The sequence below is a fragment of the Manacus candei genome, unplaced genomic scaffold (assembly GCF_025592945.1).
Source record: "Manacus candei isolate 608988 ecotype Guabito, Panama unplaced genomic scaffold, ASM2559294v1 h1tg000014l, whole genome shotgun sequence".
NCBI classification, from domain to species: domain Eukaryota; kingdom Metazoa; phylum Chordata; class Aves; order Passeriformes; family Pipridae; genus Manacus; species Manacus candei.
In genome coordinates this window covers 43,702,365-43,719,912 of record NW_026138062.1, presented here as the reverse complement: position 1 = coordinate 43,719,912, position 17,548 = coordinate 43,702,365, and the positions used below count along the sequence as shown (strand labels likewise).

The 17,548-nt window shown below is 39.1% G+C and overlaps 1 protein-coding gene across 8 annotated transcripts in view; it reads left to right on the top strand.

Moving 5' to 3' along the window:
* Positions 1 to 720: 720 nt before the first annotated feature.
* The window catches only part of CEP295 (centrosomal protein 295), a 42,969-nt gene continuing 26,141 nt past the window's right edge, over positions 721 to 17,548 (top strand). For 4 of the 8 annotated variants that reach the window (XM_051780343.1, XM_051780346.1, XM_051780344.1 and 1 more), the window contains exons 1-10: positions 811 to 1,061; positions 2,442 to 2,575; positions 2,933 to 3,133; positions 4,914 to 5,038; positions 5,894 to 5,987; positions 11,600 to 11,707; positions 13,056 to 13,196; positions 14,306 to 14,489; positions 16,086 to 16,277; positions 17,208 to 17,432. In XM_051780343.1, coding sequence (XP_051636303.1) covers positions 2,468 to 2,575; positions 2,933 to 3,133; positions 4,914 to 5,038; positions 5,894 to 5,987; positions 11,600 to 11,707; positions 13,056 to 13,196; positions 14,306 to 14,489; positions 16,086 to 16,277; positions 17,208 to 17,432 — 1,378 coding nt within the window. In that variant the 5' untranslated portion in view covers positions 811 to 1,061; positions 2,442 to 2,467. The other 4 variants (XM_051780342.1, XM_051780348.1, XM_051780347.1 and 1 more) reach the window with 4 other exon arrangements.

Below are 17,548 nucleotides of genomic sequence, written 5' to 3'. Positions count from 1 at the left end.
TCATACTTACAGGGAGCAGACTTAGTTAAAGTTAGGTTTATAATGGAAATATCAGCACTAGTTACAAGGTTGACACAGCAGCAAAGATCTGCTGATTGTAGAAGTAATATGCAAGCCTAGAAGATGGGTAGAGCAGCACTGCAAGTCCAGGGGCACTGCCATGACCTAAACAGGGTTGGAACCAGCCAACCTTCCAACGCTAACCATTCTATAAATCCATGATACTCCTACTGATGCAATGCATCGAAAAAGAGTGCTGAACAGGGAAGCTACACGGAGGTAACATCAGTGAGGTAGAACTAGCAGGATTCAGTATTATTATGCTCCCTCAGCACTTCAAGCGTAGCCAGCGCCCCTCCCATGCGAACACTTGGAAACTCCGACTGCGGGCTGCTGGTGCAGTGCTTTGAGACAGCCGGGGTGACCAACCCTTTCACGTACGTATTCCTTTCACGTACGTATTGAGATTACACGATTAGGGGAGCGAGGCATTGCCCTGACTTAGAACTGTCCCGGGAAGGGGCTGACAGGAAACAAACTGCACCACCGGGAGGTGATAAGGGTCAAGTGCCTCCCTCGCCCATAACACCCATTTTATATTCGGCGCGCGCGGCCCCGCCGCCGCCACGAGACCCCATTGGCCACGGGGGGAGGGGGCGGGGCTCGGGTAGCTGGGGGCGGGCGGGGCGGGCAGATGCGCATGCGCCCTTTACTCCTGGCGGCGGGCTCGGGGTCACGCGGCGGGAGCGGCGGTCGTTGGCGCCACGGCGGCCGGGAGGGCCCAGGCGGTGGCGGGTACGTGCGCGCGGCTCCGCTCCCTCCCTCACTTTCCTCGCCCGCTCCCGCCTTCTCGCGGCTCTCTTCTTTCTCCTCCTTTCGCGCTGTGCCCCCTCAGCTCTGGTGGACCCAGCTGCGGCCCCGGCGGAGGCTCCCAGTGACCGAGCAGGCTCCGAGTCTCTCGCATGCTCCGTCCCCCGCGTTACTGCGGCAGAGCCGGGGCGAGCGCGGCGTTTGCACTCTGCTTTGGCTCTTGTCCTTTCGGTTTTAGATCTCTGCTTTGTGTTGGTCATCCTCTACGTTTTTCCTCTCTTTGGGAGTGTGTGTGTGAGAATCTAGGTTGCTGCTTAGTTACAGTGATAAACTTCTGCTTTGTGGCTCAGGCGCTGAGTAAGGGGGGGCTGGCAGGAGCCATGGTACTTCTGTCCATGTTGATGCTGTAACAAGCTTGGGATTCATTGCTTTAATAACCTTGTACCAAGAGTATCTTATGGATAATTACTTCGGCTTTACACCTCACCTGATTTCTTTAGAGTTTTGCTCTTTTATCTGTGATATTGTATCTATGTCTAAATATATTAAGTATATATACTTATTTTAGTATATATATCTAAATATATATACTTATCTTAGTGTATTTAGACATAGATACAATATGATACATGATACTGAAAATAAATCTTTCCAGGTGTCACATGTTGGTTAAATCGTTAGAGCGGTGTGAATTGTTCATTAGTAAAAACCTTCTGGTTTTTTAGAATCAAACAGTGGCTTTTGAAAGTCATTGTCACAACCAAAGACTTTCAAAAGTCTTTGATTTGTTTTGTGAGAGTATTTTCAGGGTTATAAATATTTAAACATACAATAAAGTATTGGGGAGGGGGTGTGAAATTTTGGAGTAGGCTGCATATCAGATGAAGAAGTCCTTTTTTTTTTATTTTTGTGCAGATGAAAATTACAATAGCAGGGAAAATGGGAAGCAATCCGTAGAACCAGCAGATTCTGATTTCACAGTGAAATCTACAGGGAAACAGAATTTGAAATGGCTGTGTAAGACAGCTCGAATAAAAAAATTGTCAGTAAGCAATTTCAGCTTTCCAGTGAAATGCTTGGCATGCAAACTGTTAGAGTTTCACAGTCTTCAAAGCAGAAAACCTTGGACTGCAGCCAAAAACATTAACAAGCTCTGTACAAGGACTATGAGAATATTTCAATACAAATCACCTAGGTGACCAGTCTGCTTTACTGTGTGGTGTGCTTTTCAGTAGTTTGTGGGTTTGTTTTTTAAATCTTCCCAGGAATGGGTTTGGTGTTCTCTGTTCACTTTGCAAATGTGCATGGCTGGTCCACAAAGTAGAATGTGATACTATTGCAGAGTTTGGTACATAGCTCAAAATAGCTCAGAAACAGTACCTTTTGTGACTGTGACAAAGACAGTACCAATGTTGTTGATTATAATTAGAATCATAGAATTGTTAAAGTTGGAAAAGACCTCCAGGATCATCAAGTCCAACTGTGAGTTGGAACAGATGTGAACAGTTGTAGCTCACACACTTAGATACCACAATAGATTTGGCAACGTTATGGCAATGCCTGTTTTTTATAACTGGTTTACCTATGTAATTTATGCACAATTTTTGTTTTTCTCTGTGTTGTTCTCATAGAAGTTGATTATTCACGATATCCAAAGATGAAGAGGAAAGTTACAACAGCTGGGAAATTGAGGCATAGTCCTAATGAAGAAGCCATGCTTCTGAAAGAAGAATATGAAAGAAGAAGAAAACTGAGGCTACAACAAGTATGTCTGTATTTTTCCATGGTTTGTATTTCATGTGATGCTATAACAAATAATTTAGAAAAAATCAACTGAAAAATAATTTAATGTAAGCTAAATTTCAGAGTAATAGTATTGTAGAATCATGGAATTGCTTAGGTTGGGAAAGACCTTCCAGATCATCAAGCCAACCATTAACCCAGCACTGCCAAGTCCACCACTAAAACGTGTCAGTAAAGTATTTTCTGGCCAGATGGTTAATGGAATAGTAGATGAGATGGAAAACTGGAAGGAGGGTGGACTTACGTTGTGGAAAGTCTTGCTGCAAAAAGTATTGGGGTTTTTTGAGTTGCTAACAAAACATAAATTCTGTTTCTACAGGTTAGAGAGCAGCAGAAGTATATTGCCTTGCAGATAAGGCAGAAGGTAAAGCAGAGGAGAGAAGAACAATTGCATCAGTTAGAGGAGGCACTGAGAGCTCAATGGCAGAAAGCACAGGATCAAAAGATGAAAGCCCTGGAAGAACTGTATTTATCAAACTTAAGAGCAATTGGTGAGGGTCACCGACAGGCCAAGGAGAATGTAAGTAAATACAGTATTAAATTATTGTGTTATGGTTTAACCCCAGCCAGTAACCAAGCATCACATAGCTCACTCCCCCACCAGTGGGGCACAGGAGAGAACTGGAAGGGGAAAAAGGTCAAAAACTTGCAGGTTGAGATAAAGACAGTTTAACTGGGAAAGCAAAAGCTGTGCGCACGGGCAAAGTAAAACAAAACAAGAAATTAATTCACTGCTTCCCATGGGCAGGCAGGTGTTCAGCCACCTCCAGGAGAGCAGGGCCCCATTACATGTTAACAGTGACTTGGGAAGACAAACACCATCACTCCAACTCTCCTCATCTTCCTTCTCCTTCCCCGAACTTTATATACTGAAATGATGTCCTGTAGTGTGGAATATCCCTTTTGTCTGTTTGTGTCAACCTGTCCCAGCTGTGTTTCTTCCCAAATTCCTTGCCAGTGTGGCAGTACAAAAAGCAGAAAAGGTCTTGGCTCTGTGCAAGCACTGCTCAGCAATGACAAAAACATCACTGTTATCAACCCTATATTCATAACAAATCCCAAACACAGCCCCATACCTCTGCCAAAACCAGCACATGTTGTCAGAGGAGTTTTTTATGTTCTTAAAATCGCAAGATTGCTGTTTAGTTTTGGTTTTTTTAATAGTCTTAGTTTTAGAATCCTAATACCTAAACAGACAACTTTTTTAAGAATGAAAACTTTTTAGAAATGGTTACGTAGTTTTTTGCAGATGCCTTTTCACAAGACTGCTCTACAGGCCTATCTGCTAAGGCTTTTGCTATGCAGACTTTAAAGGTTATTTTTTTTGCATTAGGTTGTATACATATATTATAGTGTATGTTTGTGCTTGACTAAATTGCATATGGTGACTCCTTGTCTCAATTATGGCAGTAATATACTAGCTTTTTCTCTAACGTATAACTTGTCTATGGTTAAGATAATACACTTAACATTTTTTTCCCTTCAATGCTCAAGTGACATGGAAAGCCTTGGTAAGAGCTTCAGAGGTCTTTGACTAGACTGCAAAATGATGTCACTTTTTATTCTGCACCTATAAACTGGTTTCACTTTCTTTAAAATCCTGTAACTTGTGTAGACTCTGTTTGAGAGATCATTGTGGCTGTTGGGTAGAAATTTTGTATAGATTTGACTCTGAACTGGGTTTATAGAAATCAGCCAGTGGTCCCACGGATTTCTTACATGAATTTTACAAAGTAGCTTACTTCCTGAATTGGTCAGGATCTTTAACACAAGTAAAATAGCATTATGCCTTTCCATATCTGTGTCTTTAAATCAACTTCTTTGTAAAGTCCTTTCCAATGCTAGGATGGGTGAGTTTCTGAAAGACTGTGGAAGCAGTGTCATAAAAACAGAGCTAATGATAAAGAAATGTTTCTGTTGATACATGACTGTTGCAGTTGATGACTGAAAGGTAGTAACACGCTTTTTCTACACAGTCCGCATTTGCTAAGCTGTGTATGTATGTAAGTATATTTATATTATCCTCTTTATCAAACTGATGCAGAGAGAAGCTAAGGTTTCTACATCAATATTTGGTTAAATTGGCTGAGGAATGTGGCAGGTTTGCTGCTGTTGGTGGTAGAGAGGAAGAGAATAAAGATGGCAGAAAAAGAAAAGTTATTATTTTTACCCTAATACAGTTAGAAAGTCGTTTCTAGCTTGTGCTTCTTACTAGCAATACATAATTTGAAATATCACACTGACAGTATGAGAAGTGAGTAAAATCTTGTATTAAGTGCTTACAATATTTTATTGTTAAGGAACCTGACTTAGAAGCTCTGGCAAAGCAAGCAGAAGAAAGGAAACAAAGAGCAGAGACGAGACATAGAAAAGCTCTGAAAGAGCAGAAGTATCAGAAAGAAAAAGTTCTTCATGAGCAAGCCCGGTATGCAATAGTTGTTTAGTTTTATTAAGAATGTGTTTTACAGTGTCATAAGGTGAAAGGCAAACATTTTGATGCTTGGAGCTTTTTCATACTTGAAATTTTATGGGTTAGAGAATTGATGGTCATGGACAATGCTTGTGGATTTTGATAAGAACTGTAGCTATAAAACCAAGACAAAAATGTCTGGTATACAAGCTGGCCTCATAGACTCTCCATGAGTGGGGGAGCTTTCATCCCTGTGTTACTATTTTCAGTCAAGCTTGTTGGCTGACAGCTGTTCAGTGACATGAAGTGAAATGTTCTCAGGCCAGTTTCTGATGAAGAATTACCCACTTGAAGAAAAAGACCTACTGCATTAGTCATGGTCTTCCTTGTTAGCATTTTTTTATTAAGCAGATTGGACCAAAATTGAGCTGGCATGAAAAATTATCTGTGTCCTCTTGGGGATAGTTGTGCTTGAGTTGATCTGAGACCTGTTGATTAAATAGTTAATTTTGTCTACATTTGAGCAGTTAAAATCTGGTGAAGTGACATGGCTGCTTCCTGCAGAAGTGGAAAACAGGGATTTTGCACTGTTCTTTAGAAGGTTGCGTGTTTTAACATTTTTGCATTACTTGAAATTAATTTTTAGTGGCGCCTTCCAGCGTAAGTTCTCTTGACTTTTCAGTGTGCTTTTTTTTATGTCTCAAACATTCAGTGCAGGTACATCGAAATCTGTTTGGTTTTAGGTTTGCTTTTTATTTTGTACAGTGCTCTCACTGTTGCTTGAATACTTGAATAACTTGGCTTCTTTTTTTTTTTTGGTTTGTTTGTTTTGTTTTGTTTTGGTGGGATGTTTGGTTTTTTTCCCTGAAGACGAACAGATGCACGTAAACATGCTCTGGAAGTGGAAAGGCAAAGAGCAGCTAAAGTTGCAAGCCTGCCACCCCCTCCACCACGTCCTTTTGAGGTATGTATCCATGATGCAATAGTGATCACAATTTTGGGGTACCGTGTAATGTAATGATTTGTTTACTGGTCTGACTCCTCACAGCAGGATATCTAAAATTGGTATTTGCATACTGTAAGGAGAGTGGTTCAGCAAAAAACAAGAGAACTAATGAATTATGTATTAACAGACTTCATACTACTAGACTTTGGTAATTACTTCTGATCTCTTGTTAGGTGTGATTTTTATTTCTTGTCATCTGAGATCTTATTTTTGTGGTTAACGTGTCTTTTTAAACTTTTTTCATTATCTTATTTTCACTTAGTAGCCACGGTGGTATTAACTCTACAATGATCTTTCTCAGCATGTACACACCTCCTCAGCTTTCTGTCACAATGATGCAGTAATAGCTTTTTGTTTAGTTCTGTAATAAAGACATTACTACCTTTTTAGCTGTGGGGTTTTTGTTGGGTTTTTTTGTCTCCAATTTCTTTGATTCTTGTAGGGAATGCTAAATATAGGGTAAGCTGTTTAATTTTGATAGGAAACCAGCACCCAAGGCTATTGAGGAGGCTATAAGCTTTTTAGGGGTAACTTTGTACCTCCATCGTGCTGCTTTGATTTTACAGAGGTTCTGCATAGGTGTAGAAGCTCCTGTAGGATTGCAGATCTATGCTGCAGAAGGAACATTATCTACATTTTTCTTTGGAGTTAACTTTTAGTAAGTTTAATTTAACAGAACTTCATTAATGGAGAGTTTAAGTTGCCTTTGCTGCTGTGCCCTTTCAGACCATTGGGTTCAGGGATTTTCAGGCCATTGGATTCAGGGATATTCAAATCACTGAAAAGGAAAGGAAAGAAAGGATTGAAGTATACTTATGCCTCTAACAGCCAGTGAAGTTATCAAAACTTTTCCCAGCAACATCCAGCACTATGTACAGGTTAGGGTGTGGGATGAGGGGGGTTGGTATTGTATCTGGAAAAACCAATTAAGGTTTGATACTCACAGTTTGCAGAATGTTTAGAAGGAGTATCTGTATACTTTCATTTGCATCCCTCAGTACTTGCTTTCCATAGGTCTCCTCACTGTCTGTCCAAGGATTTTCATATTATGGAAGTTGGATATGAATGAGGATTAAAGCAAGTGTTGGAGTGGTAAAGTTTGGGGTTATTTCTGGTGAATTAAGTACATGCAATATTGAAATTTAGAACATTTGGAATAAGAACCTGTATAATACAGTTCAGGTTAATTCACACACTCCTTCATGCTGCTGTTTTCCTCTACATTGTTCCACGTGTAGAGGAACATTCTCCTCTGCGTTGTTCCTGTTGTATCTGCTGTAGTGCAGATGAAGTCTGTATCAGTCCAAACTTTGAGTCTTTATTTCCTGCATTTCAGATGTTTCTGTTGCTCAGTCTGGCATTGTTGGAAAAGCATGAGGTGCTGCAGCATTGCTTTCTAGAAACTTTTGCAGTTTAGGATGTGTTTTATGTTGCATTCTATTTTAAAAAACCCCACAGGTAGTCACTGCAGTTAACCTCCATATTTGTAGATGATGTAACAGCTAAAATGACATGGTAGTTACTATTTAATACTTTATCTGGCAACATCAGTAATGCATCTCTGCTTCTGTTTTATAAATACAGGATTTTCTCCTCGTTCTTTAGTCTTTTTTCACAAGGGTAGCATTAGACTTTGTTTTAGGGTTTCCCCAGGTTCTGGTACAATTGAATTTGTGATTGTGTTGGATGACAGGTCTGGGTCAGTATGTGAAAAAATTAATGCATTTCCACCCATGAGCAAATGTCATTTACTTGTGTTTTCAACAAATGTGATTTTAACTGGTTTTAGCAGAGTTTGCAAACATCTGGATTTTCTACAATGTGTGGGTTTTGTTTTTTTTATGAAGTTCATGCTCTGATAAGGGCAGATTGAATCAGTAATTCTGCAGACATCTTGAGTTTTTGTTGAGGAAAGAGGTTGCTCTGTTTCAATATATCACAGTGTGTCAATTTGTTTCATTTAAAGACTGGCTGACTGTGAGCCTTTTTCCTAGTTATTGTATCTGTATGGATTTTAATCCTTTTGTGGTAGGCCTGTGTTGCTGGGAGGGCACAGGGTGAAGAATAAAGTTATTTTCTTCAAAGAGTTGTTGGGTGCCATGTACTTCATGGGGTAAAATGCTAAGTAATTGAAAGATGAGAAATTTTATTCCTGTTTCTCTTTTGAGAGAGAGAAAACAAAAGATATTGACTGTTAGTTTGGGGGAGGTAAATCTGGGGCTTTATCTTGTAGATGCATTACTGAAAAGGCAGTGAATTTGAATTGCTTAACTTTAAAATTTTGTGAATTGCAGCAAATTACAGGGTCATCTGCATAACCACACTTGTTTTCTTGAATCAATTTGCATAAGGAGCTTATTGAATATAACTATAATCATAATCTGATGCTTTGTTGCAAGAAAATTGACTAAAATTTTATAAAATGGAGCTAGGGCCATGCTGTTCATTGGATGATTACTTGGAATATAAGAAACACTTTCTGAAGATACTCCTATTATTGTTACTTTGCCCAGTTACAAAAGAAGTATTTTTACTCTATTGTCATAAACAATTTTAGTTCTCAGAAAGATGGATTTCAGGAATTGAGGCCATATTTATTTAGACCAAATGAGGAGTTACTTAACTGAAGTTAAACTGTAAACACCACTTTATTAACAAGTGTCACAGAGTTCTTGTAAACTTTTTTTTTTTAATATGATCTACTAGATTTTTATGTAACGAAAATAAACCCTAAAAAGTGTCACTATACTCTTATGGAGTATTCATAGCATTTGTAGAGTTGGGGTTGTGGCTTTTATTTTGGTTTTTTTTCCCCCATTTCATGATACATTGCTGCTCCAGTTTTGCCAGATTTAAGTATGAGATTCCTTGCTTTTGGGGGGCAGTAGGGGGAGAGGGGAAAGGAGGGAGTTACAAAACCTTGATGCAGAGTATGGTATTTTATTCAGCTTCAGTTGCTTTTGACATTAACTGGAAAACTGTAGCCTCCAACATAATTCTCATGTCTTCTTAGCTTTTGAATAAAATTCTGAAGATTTGATTGATTACATGTAATTATTAACTATTGATTTGTTAATTTTACATTTTTAAAATAATTCAGAAGACAGGTTTAATTGTATGTTCTGAAAGTAACATATTGCAGGGTGAGCAGGTGGTGATCTGGCTAATGAGGTTTAGGCATGGGACTTCTCTGTTTTCAGAGCTATAATCAGTATCTACAAGTGTTTTGGTTAATGTAGAACTGCTAAAATTCTGTGTCTAAAATTTTATTGATTAAGAAAGTTAGCAACTATTTTTTTTCCTGCTAGAATAGCATGCATTTACTTAAGGACTATAAAAGTTCTGTTGTGAAGGCTAAAACTAGTTTCAGCAGTTGAGGGCCCCTCACTCCATGAAAGACATTGAGGTGGTGGAGCATGTTCAGAGAAGGACAACAGAGCTGGTGAATGGTCTGGAGCACAAGTCTGATGAGGAGCAGCTGAGGGAGCTGGGATTGTTTAGCCTAGAGAAAAGGAGTCGCAGGGGGACCTTCTTGCTCTCTACAACTACCTCCAGGGAGGTTGTAGCCAGGTGGGAGTTGGGTTTCTCCCCCAGGTAGCAAGTGACAGGACAAGAGAAAATAACCTCAAGTTACACCAGGGGAAGTTTAGACTGAATATTAGGAAAAATTCCTTTACAGAAAGAGTTGTCAACCACTGTAACAGGCTGCTCAGGCAAGTGGTAGAGTCAGCGTTCCTGGAGATACTTAAAAGATGTGGTGCTCAGGGACATGGTTTGGTGGACTTGGCAGTGCTAGTTGGACTTTATGATCTTCAAGGTTCATTCCAACCTCAATGATTCTGTGATTCTTTGATTTTAATTTAAAGACTTCACTTTCTATAGTCTTTTTAAAATAGTAAGTGATAATCAATATTAAAATTTGTATGCCTAATCTTATGCAGAGATAAGTTTAAGATATTCCTGAGACTTAATGCTGCTCTTTGTGTATATGCATTTGTTTACAGTCATGTTAGTTTTAAAACACTCAGACTATGAAACTTGCTGTTTTAGTTAATGTGGACCAGAATCTCTTTTAGGGAAAAATCTGAGGAAGAGGAAGCTGAGAGAAAATTAATGGAGGGGATGTTAAAAAGTACAATGGCAGGTCTGTATCAGGGCTTAATTAGATGTTGATACTTTTGGTCTATGTTTGGCTGAGCCACCTGTGAGAGTTTATCTTTTTCTTGCCAGGTTATGAGAAAACAAGCACTGATAAATGGGAACTTCCTCCTTGAAGGAAGAGTTTGGTACAAACTACAGTTAATTGGTGTCTTATTATTGGCTGACCGCCTTCCAAGGGCATTTGAAGGAGAAAGTGAAGAGGAGGAGGATGAAGTAAGCCCCTAGACTCATTTAGAAAAGACCCCCTGAGGTATAGCTCGCAGGCACGGGAGGAATTCCAAAGTACACACACATGCGGAGTAGGGGCACCACTTACATAATACTGGGAGGGACTGAAGGCCTCTAGTTGGGCGGTGCTGGCCACGCCTGCCTGGGTAGACGTCACCAATTAATTGTATAAAAAGCAGATAGCTCATGCTGGGAGGAAGAAGTAAGCTTCACATCAAAGGACAAAGTTGCCTTTTGAGGGTACAGCCGCCACCTCGTGAGCCTGCCGACACTCCAAGGATGCAACTTCTGCTATGGGTAGTTTTAGGCATTCTGGGGTCAGTAAGATAACTTCATAAGCAACTTCTGGGTGACTGGGGGAGTTGTACTGAGGGCTTATTTTTCTCCTTCTTCCTCTCTCCTGTTTTTTTTTCGTTTTGTTGGCCACCTCTTGATGATAAATATTGTTTTTTGTTGACCTTTCAATGGTCTTTGTTTCAATCTCGGCATCCTTCAGAACTCTCCCTGGAACACAGGTCCTACAGAATACTAATACCTAACCCAGCTACCTAAGTACTGAGAACATCAGGCTGAAGCCAAAGAAGAGGGAGTGTCTCACGCATGGTTCAGACTTTCAGAAAAGAGTTGAAATGTGTACCCAAAATATTAAAAAAACCCCAGCAACTTAGCATTGTATCAATTGACACTTTGCAGTGAAGTTACAGAAAATGCTCTTTGGTCAGCTGATAATTGGACATAATGGTTCTGTGTTTCCTGTAGCAAGTCTGTACTTGGGATCTGTTACTTTGCTGTTAGGTGTAATTACATTGTGGATCAGTGGTTGCCCTGCTCTTAGGTGAGTGTGACAGGTGTTGTAAGTGGGATTTCTATTAGTGCGTTAAATGCTTTTAAGTTAGTGCTGTTGAAACGTGATACTGATGAATGTCCATCTGTGTGGAGGAGTTTGCCTAAGACTTTTAAATGCTCTCAGTTGTTAAAGCCCTCTATATCTACCTTGTGCTGATGTGGTTTATTAATTATTACATGTATAAATTTTAAACAAAAATATTTTCAGGAGAGAATTTGGGGGTGTGAATTTCTTTTAATAATAATCTAACTTTACAGATCATGTATTTTCTGTTTAATTGCTTTGCTAGAGATACTGTTCTGTGATACAGCTGTAGTTGTACTTTTCTTCCTAGACAGTGAAAAAGATTCCTCTGGTGAAGCCCTATGGTTCTGGCAACTTTTCTGTTACACGTTACCATATTTCTGGAGCTTATGTGGACAGAGAAGTGGACGAAGAGCAGGTGATTAACTCCAAGTGTTTGTGCTACAGGCTTCCTTATAAGTTTCTTTACAATGCATAGTGTCTGGATATCAGCTATTTGGTTTTCTAGAACTTGTTTAAAGGTATGAAGTTATATAAAGCAGCCGCTACACAATTCACTAAACAGAATCTTAGGGCAAACTTGTAAAGCCTGTTATGTGCTCAGTCACTTGGGGGATCACACCTGACACTCCCTCATAAACAGACGTCTATAAGAAGGTGAGTTCACAAGACTGGCATGACATTTGAACATCCAAATTGGAAGATTTTTGGCTTATGCTGAATTAATAGTTGCGATTACCTTACTCTTCTCTTCTTCTTAGCAATGTCCTCCCAGATTTTACCTTGTATTTGTGTTCATCTGTTCATGCAGTCAACAGTTTCAGCTTGCCTAGAAGGTAGAAGTCTAATCTAGAGAAAAGGAACAATGAATAGATTTTTGCCAAATAGGAAAGACAAAGGCCAAAGTCTGATCAGATGAAGGGGAGGACCTGGAAGAATGAGAGACGGAGCAAGAGCTTAGCTTTTAGAGGTGATTTTTGAAAAGTAAACCAAATAACAGTTTGTTTTATTAGCAATGTGAGACCATATTCTAAGTTCCTGTTCTGGATCAGCCTGTTTTAGACTAGAAAAGGTCTCAATTTTTTTTTTTTTTATTCAGTGCATTTGTGAATTTTTAATTCATAAACTTTTAGGTTTTCTTGATATTTGAAGGACTAGATCTAAACAGTAGCAGGGGATACTGTAGTTTGCTCAAGCTTTGTCATGAAAAATTCCAAAATGGTAATTTTTTAGCCTCGCTTACATGGTATGATTTTTTTCCTTAAGTATTTTTTAATTTTCATGTTGGTAAGATTTTCCTCCTTTCAAAATTGCAGATTGTTTCTGGTTTCCTAAGAGTTTGAAAATGCTTCTGGATTTTTTTTTCCCCTTGTTTAAAATAAAACCGTGAGGGTAGAAGTACTCAGTCTGTGTTATCGACTGTATTACTCACTTTACCATGTATTATTTATATTTACCATGTAGGAAAAATAACCACTCTACTATAACAAATAAATTGTGCAAATGGTCATCCCCAGTATAGCTTGAAACTGGAACACTTGGACACCTAAACTTATGAAATATAGAAATACCCATTTCTTTTCCAAAGGTAAAAAATTGGTTTGGTTCTGCTTTCAACTGACAGTTATAAACATTCAAGGGTGTTTATATGGCATTGTATGTCTTTTATAAAGTGCTTTTGCTGCGGAATTATTCATTTATTTATTGTTACATATGCTTTAAACTATCAAAGAACTTCGTGGACTAAACTATTGATTGACTGCCAGCCAGATGCTCATTTAGCTGCTGAAGAAGAAGGGAAACGTTTGGAGGAACTCCATAGGGAAGCAGAGAGGGAGAGAAGAGAGCAGCTTGAAAAAGCGCATCTCAGAGGAAGTCATGCCTTGAAGAAGGTCCACTTGGCCAAGGTAGACAAAGTAGTTCTGCCTGTTTTTAATATCAAAATGACCGCTGTTATGTTGTATGTAGGTGTCATAAAGGAATACATTTACAGGAGGAAAATTAAAGGACTAAATGATGTTTGCAGAATGTCTTAGAAAAAAAAGCAAATACTGTTTGCTTCTTTTGGCATCTGGAAGGAGTGAGAATGAAAGAACTCTAATTTTTGTTATCTTAATGTTTGACCAGCTATTAACCAATAGGTAATAATCAAGCTAAACTTTCTTAATCGGTGATAAGTTCTACTTTTCTACATCAGCTTTAGTTGGAGTTAGTTATTCTGTACTTCAGGGGAAAAATAGTTTATTATTAAGGAGGTAACAGGCTTTTTTATTTTTTAAAAACTTCTCAAAGTTTTTAGTTAAAGACTGAAGTTCTGTTAACATGCAAGTCTGGAAATGTTGAAATTGTTTCCTTTAAGAAGGAAAACCTGAACTATTGGTAAAGGTTTTTGTACTGAAAACTACACTCAGAAGTTGTCTGTTACCTTCACATGTGTTTTTGGTGGCTAGAAATAGCAAAAACTTCCTGTTTTATCAGTTGAAATATGATTGGCCTTGAATGAGTAACCAAACTAAAATGGGGAACTATGGAAATACTAATGATGCTCCTGAAGTTAAAAAAAAAAAAAAAGCCAAAACAAAAACCCACCAAACTTCAACTTTTTTTTTTTAAAAGGTCTCATATATAATCATAGCATACCAAAGAATACTTAGTTCACATCTTAGAAAGTAGGAATTGCTGAAGTATATACTAACAAAAGTAACTTTCCAAAAGAAGTATTTGTTTACTTTGTAAAGTAGAAGATTTAATTTTGTTGAGGAAAGTTGGCTACAAGCGTACAGTCTGATCCTTTATTTAATATTAGATATTCTAGGTATTGACGACTCCTGTGTCTAAAGGTCAGATACAGCCTTTTCCTGAGGAAGCATTTCCTCCCTAGAATAAGATTAACTTTGAACATTAAGGATTAAACAGACGTCATGGTAACCAAAGGGATGCATTTTGTCAGTCCTGATGTATGACTGTCTGAATGTGAACACTAAAGGTTTATGTTATCCCTTCTTTATACTTGAAGGACAGGGAAAGGCTGCTGGAAGAACTGGAGCAAATGCAGAGTATGGATCGGCTGCGCAGAAGGCAGGTTGTTGCACAGATGCCACCTCAGCTTTTAGTGCCAGCATACAAACGCCTGGAAGTAAAAGCAGAATGGCAGAGAGAACTGGAGTCTGCATTTGAAGAAATGTACAGTGAAGACAGGAGTAAGTAATTTGTTGAAGATTGCTGAATCTGATAACCCAGTAGAGGAGAGACTGCTGCAGCTGCCTGTTCCCAGGTCCAGCTGGTAGCAAGGCAGCGTGTGCGTTACAGTAGGTACACACACACACAGGCTTTCAGTACACGCAGACCAGCATAGATAACACAGCATTCACATTAAACACGAACAGCACAAGTGGCCTCTTTCTGTTTACTGCTCTGGTTGATCAGGATGAAAGACTGTTAGTGGAATGTATGTCTTTATGTGCGATATGGATCCCTCTAGCACTTAGTCTTAAACATTCAGTATATCTAGTAATTGTCTTCTGCATCCCAGATCTCTGTCTGCCACACTACGGATGCTCCAGGAACAGGTCTTAGACACCCAGTCTATCCAGTAGTTCATCCTGGACCCTGTAGCCTTCCAGTTACCTCTCATATCCACGTACGCACTCAAATGCACACATGCTCAAATACGTGCTGTGGATTACTCAGTGAGTAGCTTTGGACACTCGCTCTACCTAGCAGCTGGCCCTTGATCCTTAGTCTCCCAAGTTGCCAGCTCCTGGGGATGTGAATCCGCAAGGTCTGCTGCTCCATTCCAGTTGTTGCTGCACAGGCCCAGCTGAGCATGTGACCATATGCACAGACATGCACATGCTATGAATCCCTGTGGGAACTGACAGTAAAAACTCGGTCTACCCAGTAGCTGACCCTGGATCATCTTGTCTCGGAGATGCGCACACACCTGCTGACAGGTTTCTTAGGATCCCACAGTCTCCCTGGTTGCTGGCTTGAATGCTTGGATCTCCTGATCCCTCCATTTGCCAACTCGTAGATCTCCTGGCCTCTCCAATATCCAGCCCAGTCTTACGGGTGCTCCATACGTAGCTCGTAAGCCTCTTACCATTCTTGCTGGCTAGTCTGGCTAGTGATTTGCTAGTCACTACATGCTGATACTCATACCTACGTAACATTCCCTCATTATGGCCTCTGCATTTAGCAGTGCTCTGGATGCAGCTGTGCCTGTGACTTTTGGTCCCCACTCCAGTTGCTGGCCTTTACACTTCTGTGCACACACATGCATACAAAATACAATCCTAAGGTGATCTTCCCATGTATCCCACATCCCTTGTAGGCAGTAGCACTTAGTTGGTAAGGTGATCATGGCAGAATTTCTGTTGTGTATTCTTCTGGGATTTCACACCTGGGCCATCTGATAACTCTCCAGTGGCAGCTTTGTGAGCAGATAGGTCAGGATGTGTCTTTTCCTTGATAAAGATACTGGAATCCTGTGTAATTGTTCCTGTGAGCTGTTTTTTGTGTAAAGATGAGCCTTTGTCACATCAACTTTTATTTTGAAAGACCGCATATTCCAGTGGAAACCCCTATGGAGTTTCTGAATGAATAGATGGCTAATGATCTATACAGTTTTGAATCTTCTACTTTTGAGAACAAAAATAAAAAGTGGATTAAATCTGTTGTGAAACAAGATAATGATATTTGAACTTCTTGGGGATTTGTATGTGAGTGTAGTGTTGCAGTCTTGCTTGCTTTGTATTCCAGTTGATCATTCTGTGTCTTTGTGTTCTTTTAATTAGACATGAAAGGAGACCTGATTTTGCATTTTGAGCCACAACCTTTGCCAGCCCCTTCTGACAGAGTTCAAGATAATGATCTTGATATCTCTTTGGAGCAAGAATCTGCTTGTCACAGTCAACCAGAGCCTGCTTGTGATATTCAACTAGAATCAGAACATGTAATAGAAGAGGAGGTCCCTAGTGAATCAGAAAGTAAACCATCTAAACTTCATATTTAAATTAAACTTTTTATAACAGAAGAGATTTAGTTCAATATATCAAATAAATAATAGTATTAACTAAAATGTCTTAAGTAGTATAATTTCTTACTGTGTCTGAAATACTTCAGTATCAAGTGGTTTATGATGTTTATCATGGATGATAATACCCCAATGATTATGAATTTAAAAATGAAAATGTGACTTCTTTTTCTAATATGTGTCAATTTGTTAGTATACTAACAATAATTTTTAATTGTTTTAAGGACTATACTGTTAGTAGCCATAATTATTCTGATATAGTTAGTATAAATTATGGAATGATCCTGGTGTATGAATTTAAATAACTATTTTCCATTTTGTGTTTTGAAATATTTCAGAGTTTAAGCTTGACTTTGTATGAAAGTCTACTTATTGTATGTCCTTTATGTTCAGGTTTGTGATTGAGTTGCTCCATATTGTGAGTAGGCTGCAAGAGATGCATGTGTGTGTACTGTTTGCTTGTGGCATGTGCAGAGTAATGTGATGTGAACAAGAAGTGTGTTACTGAACTTTGCTGCTTGGCCAAGCGTTTTTGCCATGTCCCTTTGTTGGCACAGTCTGGTTTATGGTTTATGGTCTGTGGTGCATTGTGTTGCCAGTGCTACTACAAAGGAGAAGGCAGGAACATGCAGGCAGGTGGGGAGATACTACTGTTTGTTTCTGCAATAGTCTGACTGTGAAACACTGCAACTGGGTTAGCCTTTCTTTTTATAGCTTGCAAAGACAAATTACTGCTTCCCTCTTGCAGGTAAGAGAAAACATTGTTAAGCTTTTAAAAATATACCTGAACTATTTGTCCCACTGAGTAAGCAATAGAAAAAAGTTTGGTTTTATATGAAAATATTCATGGCCTGAAACTCTTAATAGTATATTTTCTTTATAGATCAAGAAGAGGCAAAAACTTGCCAACCTCGGTCAAAACGTGCTTTAAAGAAATTGCTGAAGAAGATTAGAAGCCAAAAAGAAGAGTGGACATCAAAATGTGAGAAAGAGAGTCAAAGTGAATTTGAGACTATTGAATCAGGCACAATTGCTAGCGAAGAGAGACCATTATGTGATTTAGAACTTGACAGTGAGCAACAGAAAAGCACAGTATGTAAAGCCAAAGGTACGTAGTACATACTTAAGGGGGGACTATGACAAAACTGTTTAATGAACTGTCAGTGTTAGTGTTTTGGCATGTTGACTGAAAGTACAGTTTTCTTATCTGTGCCCACAAAGCAC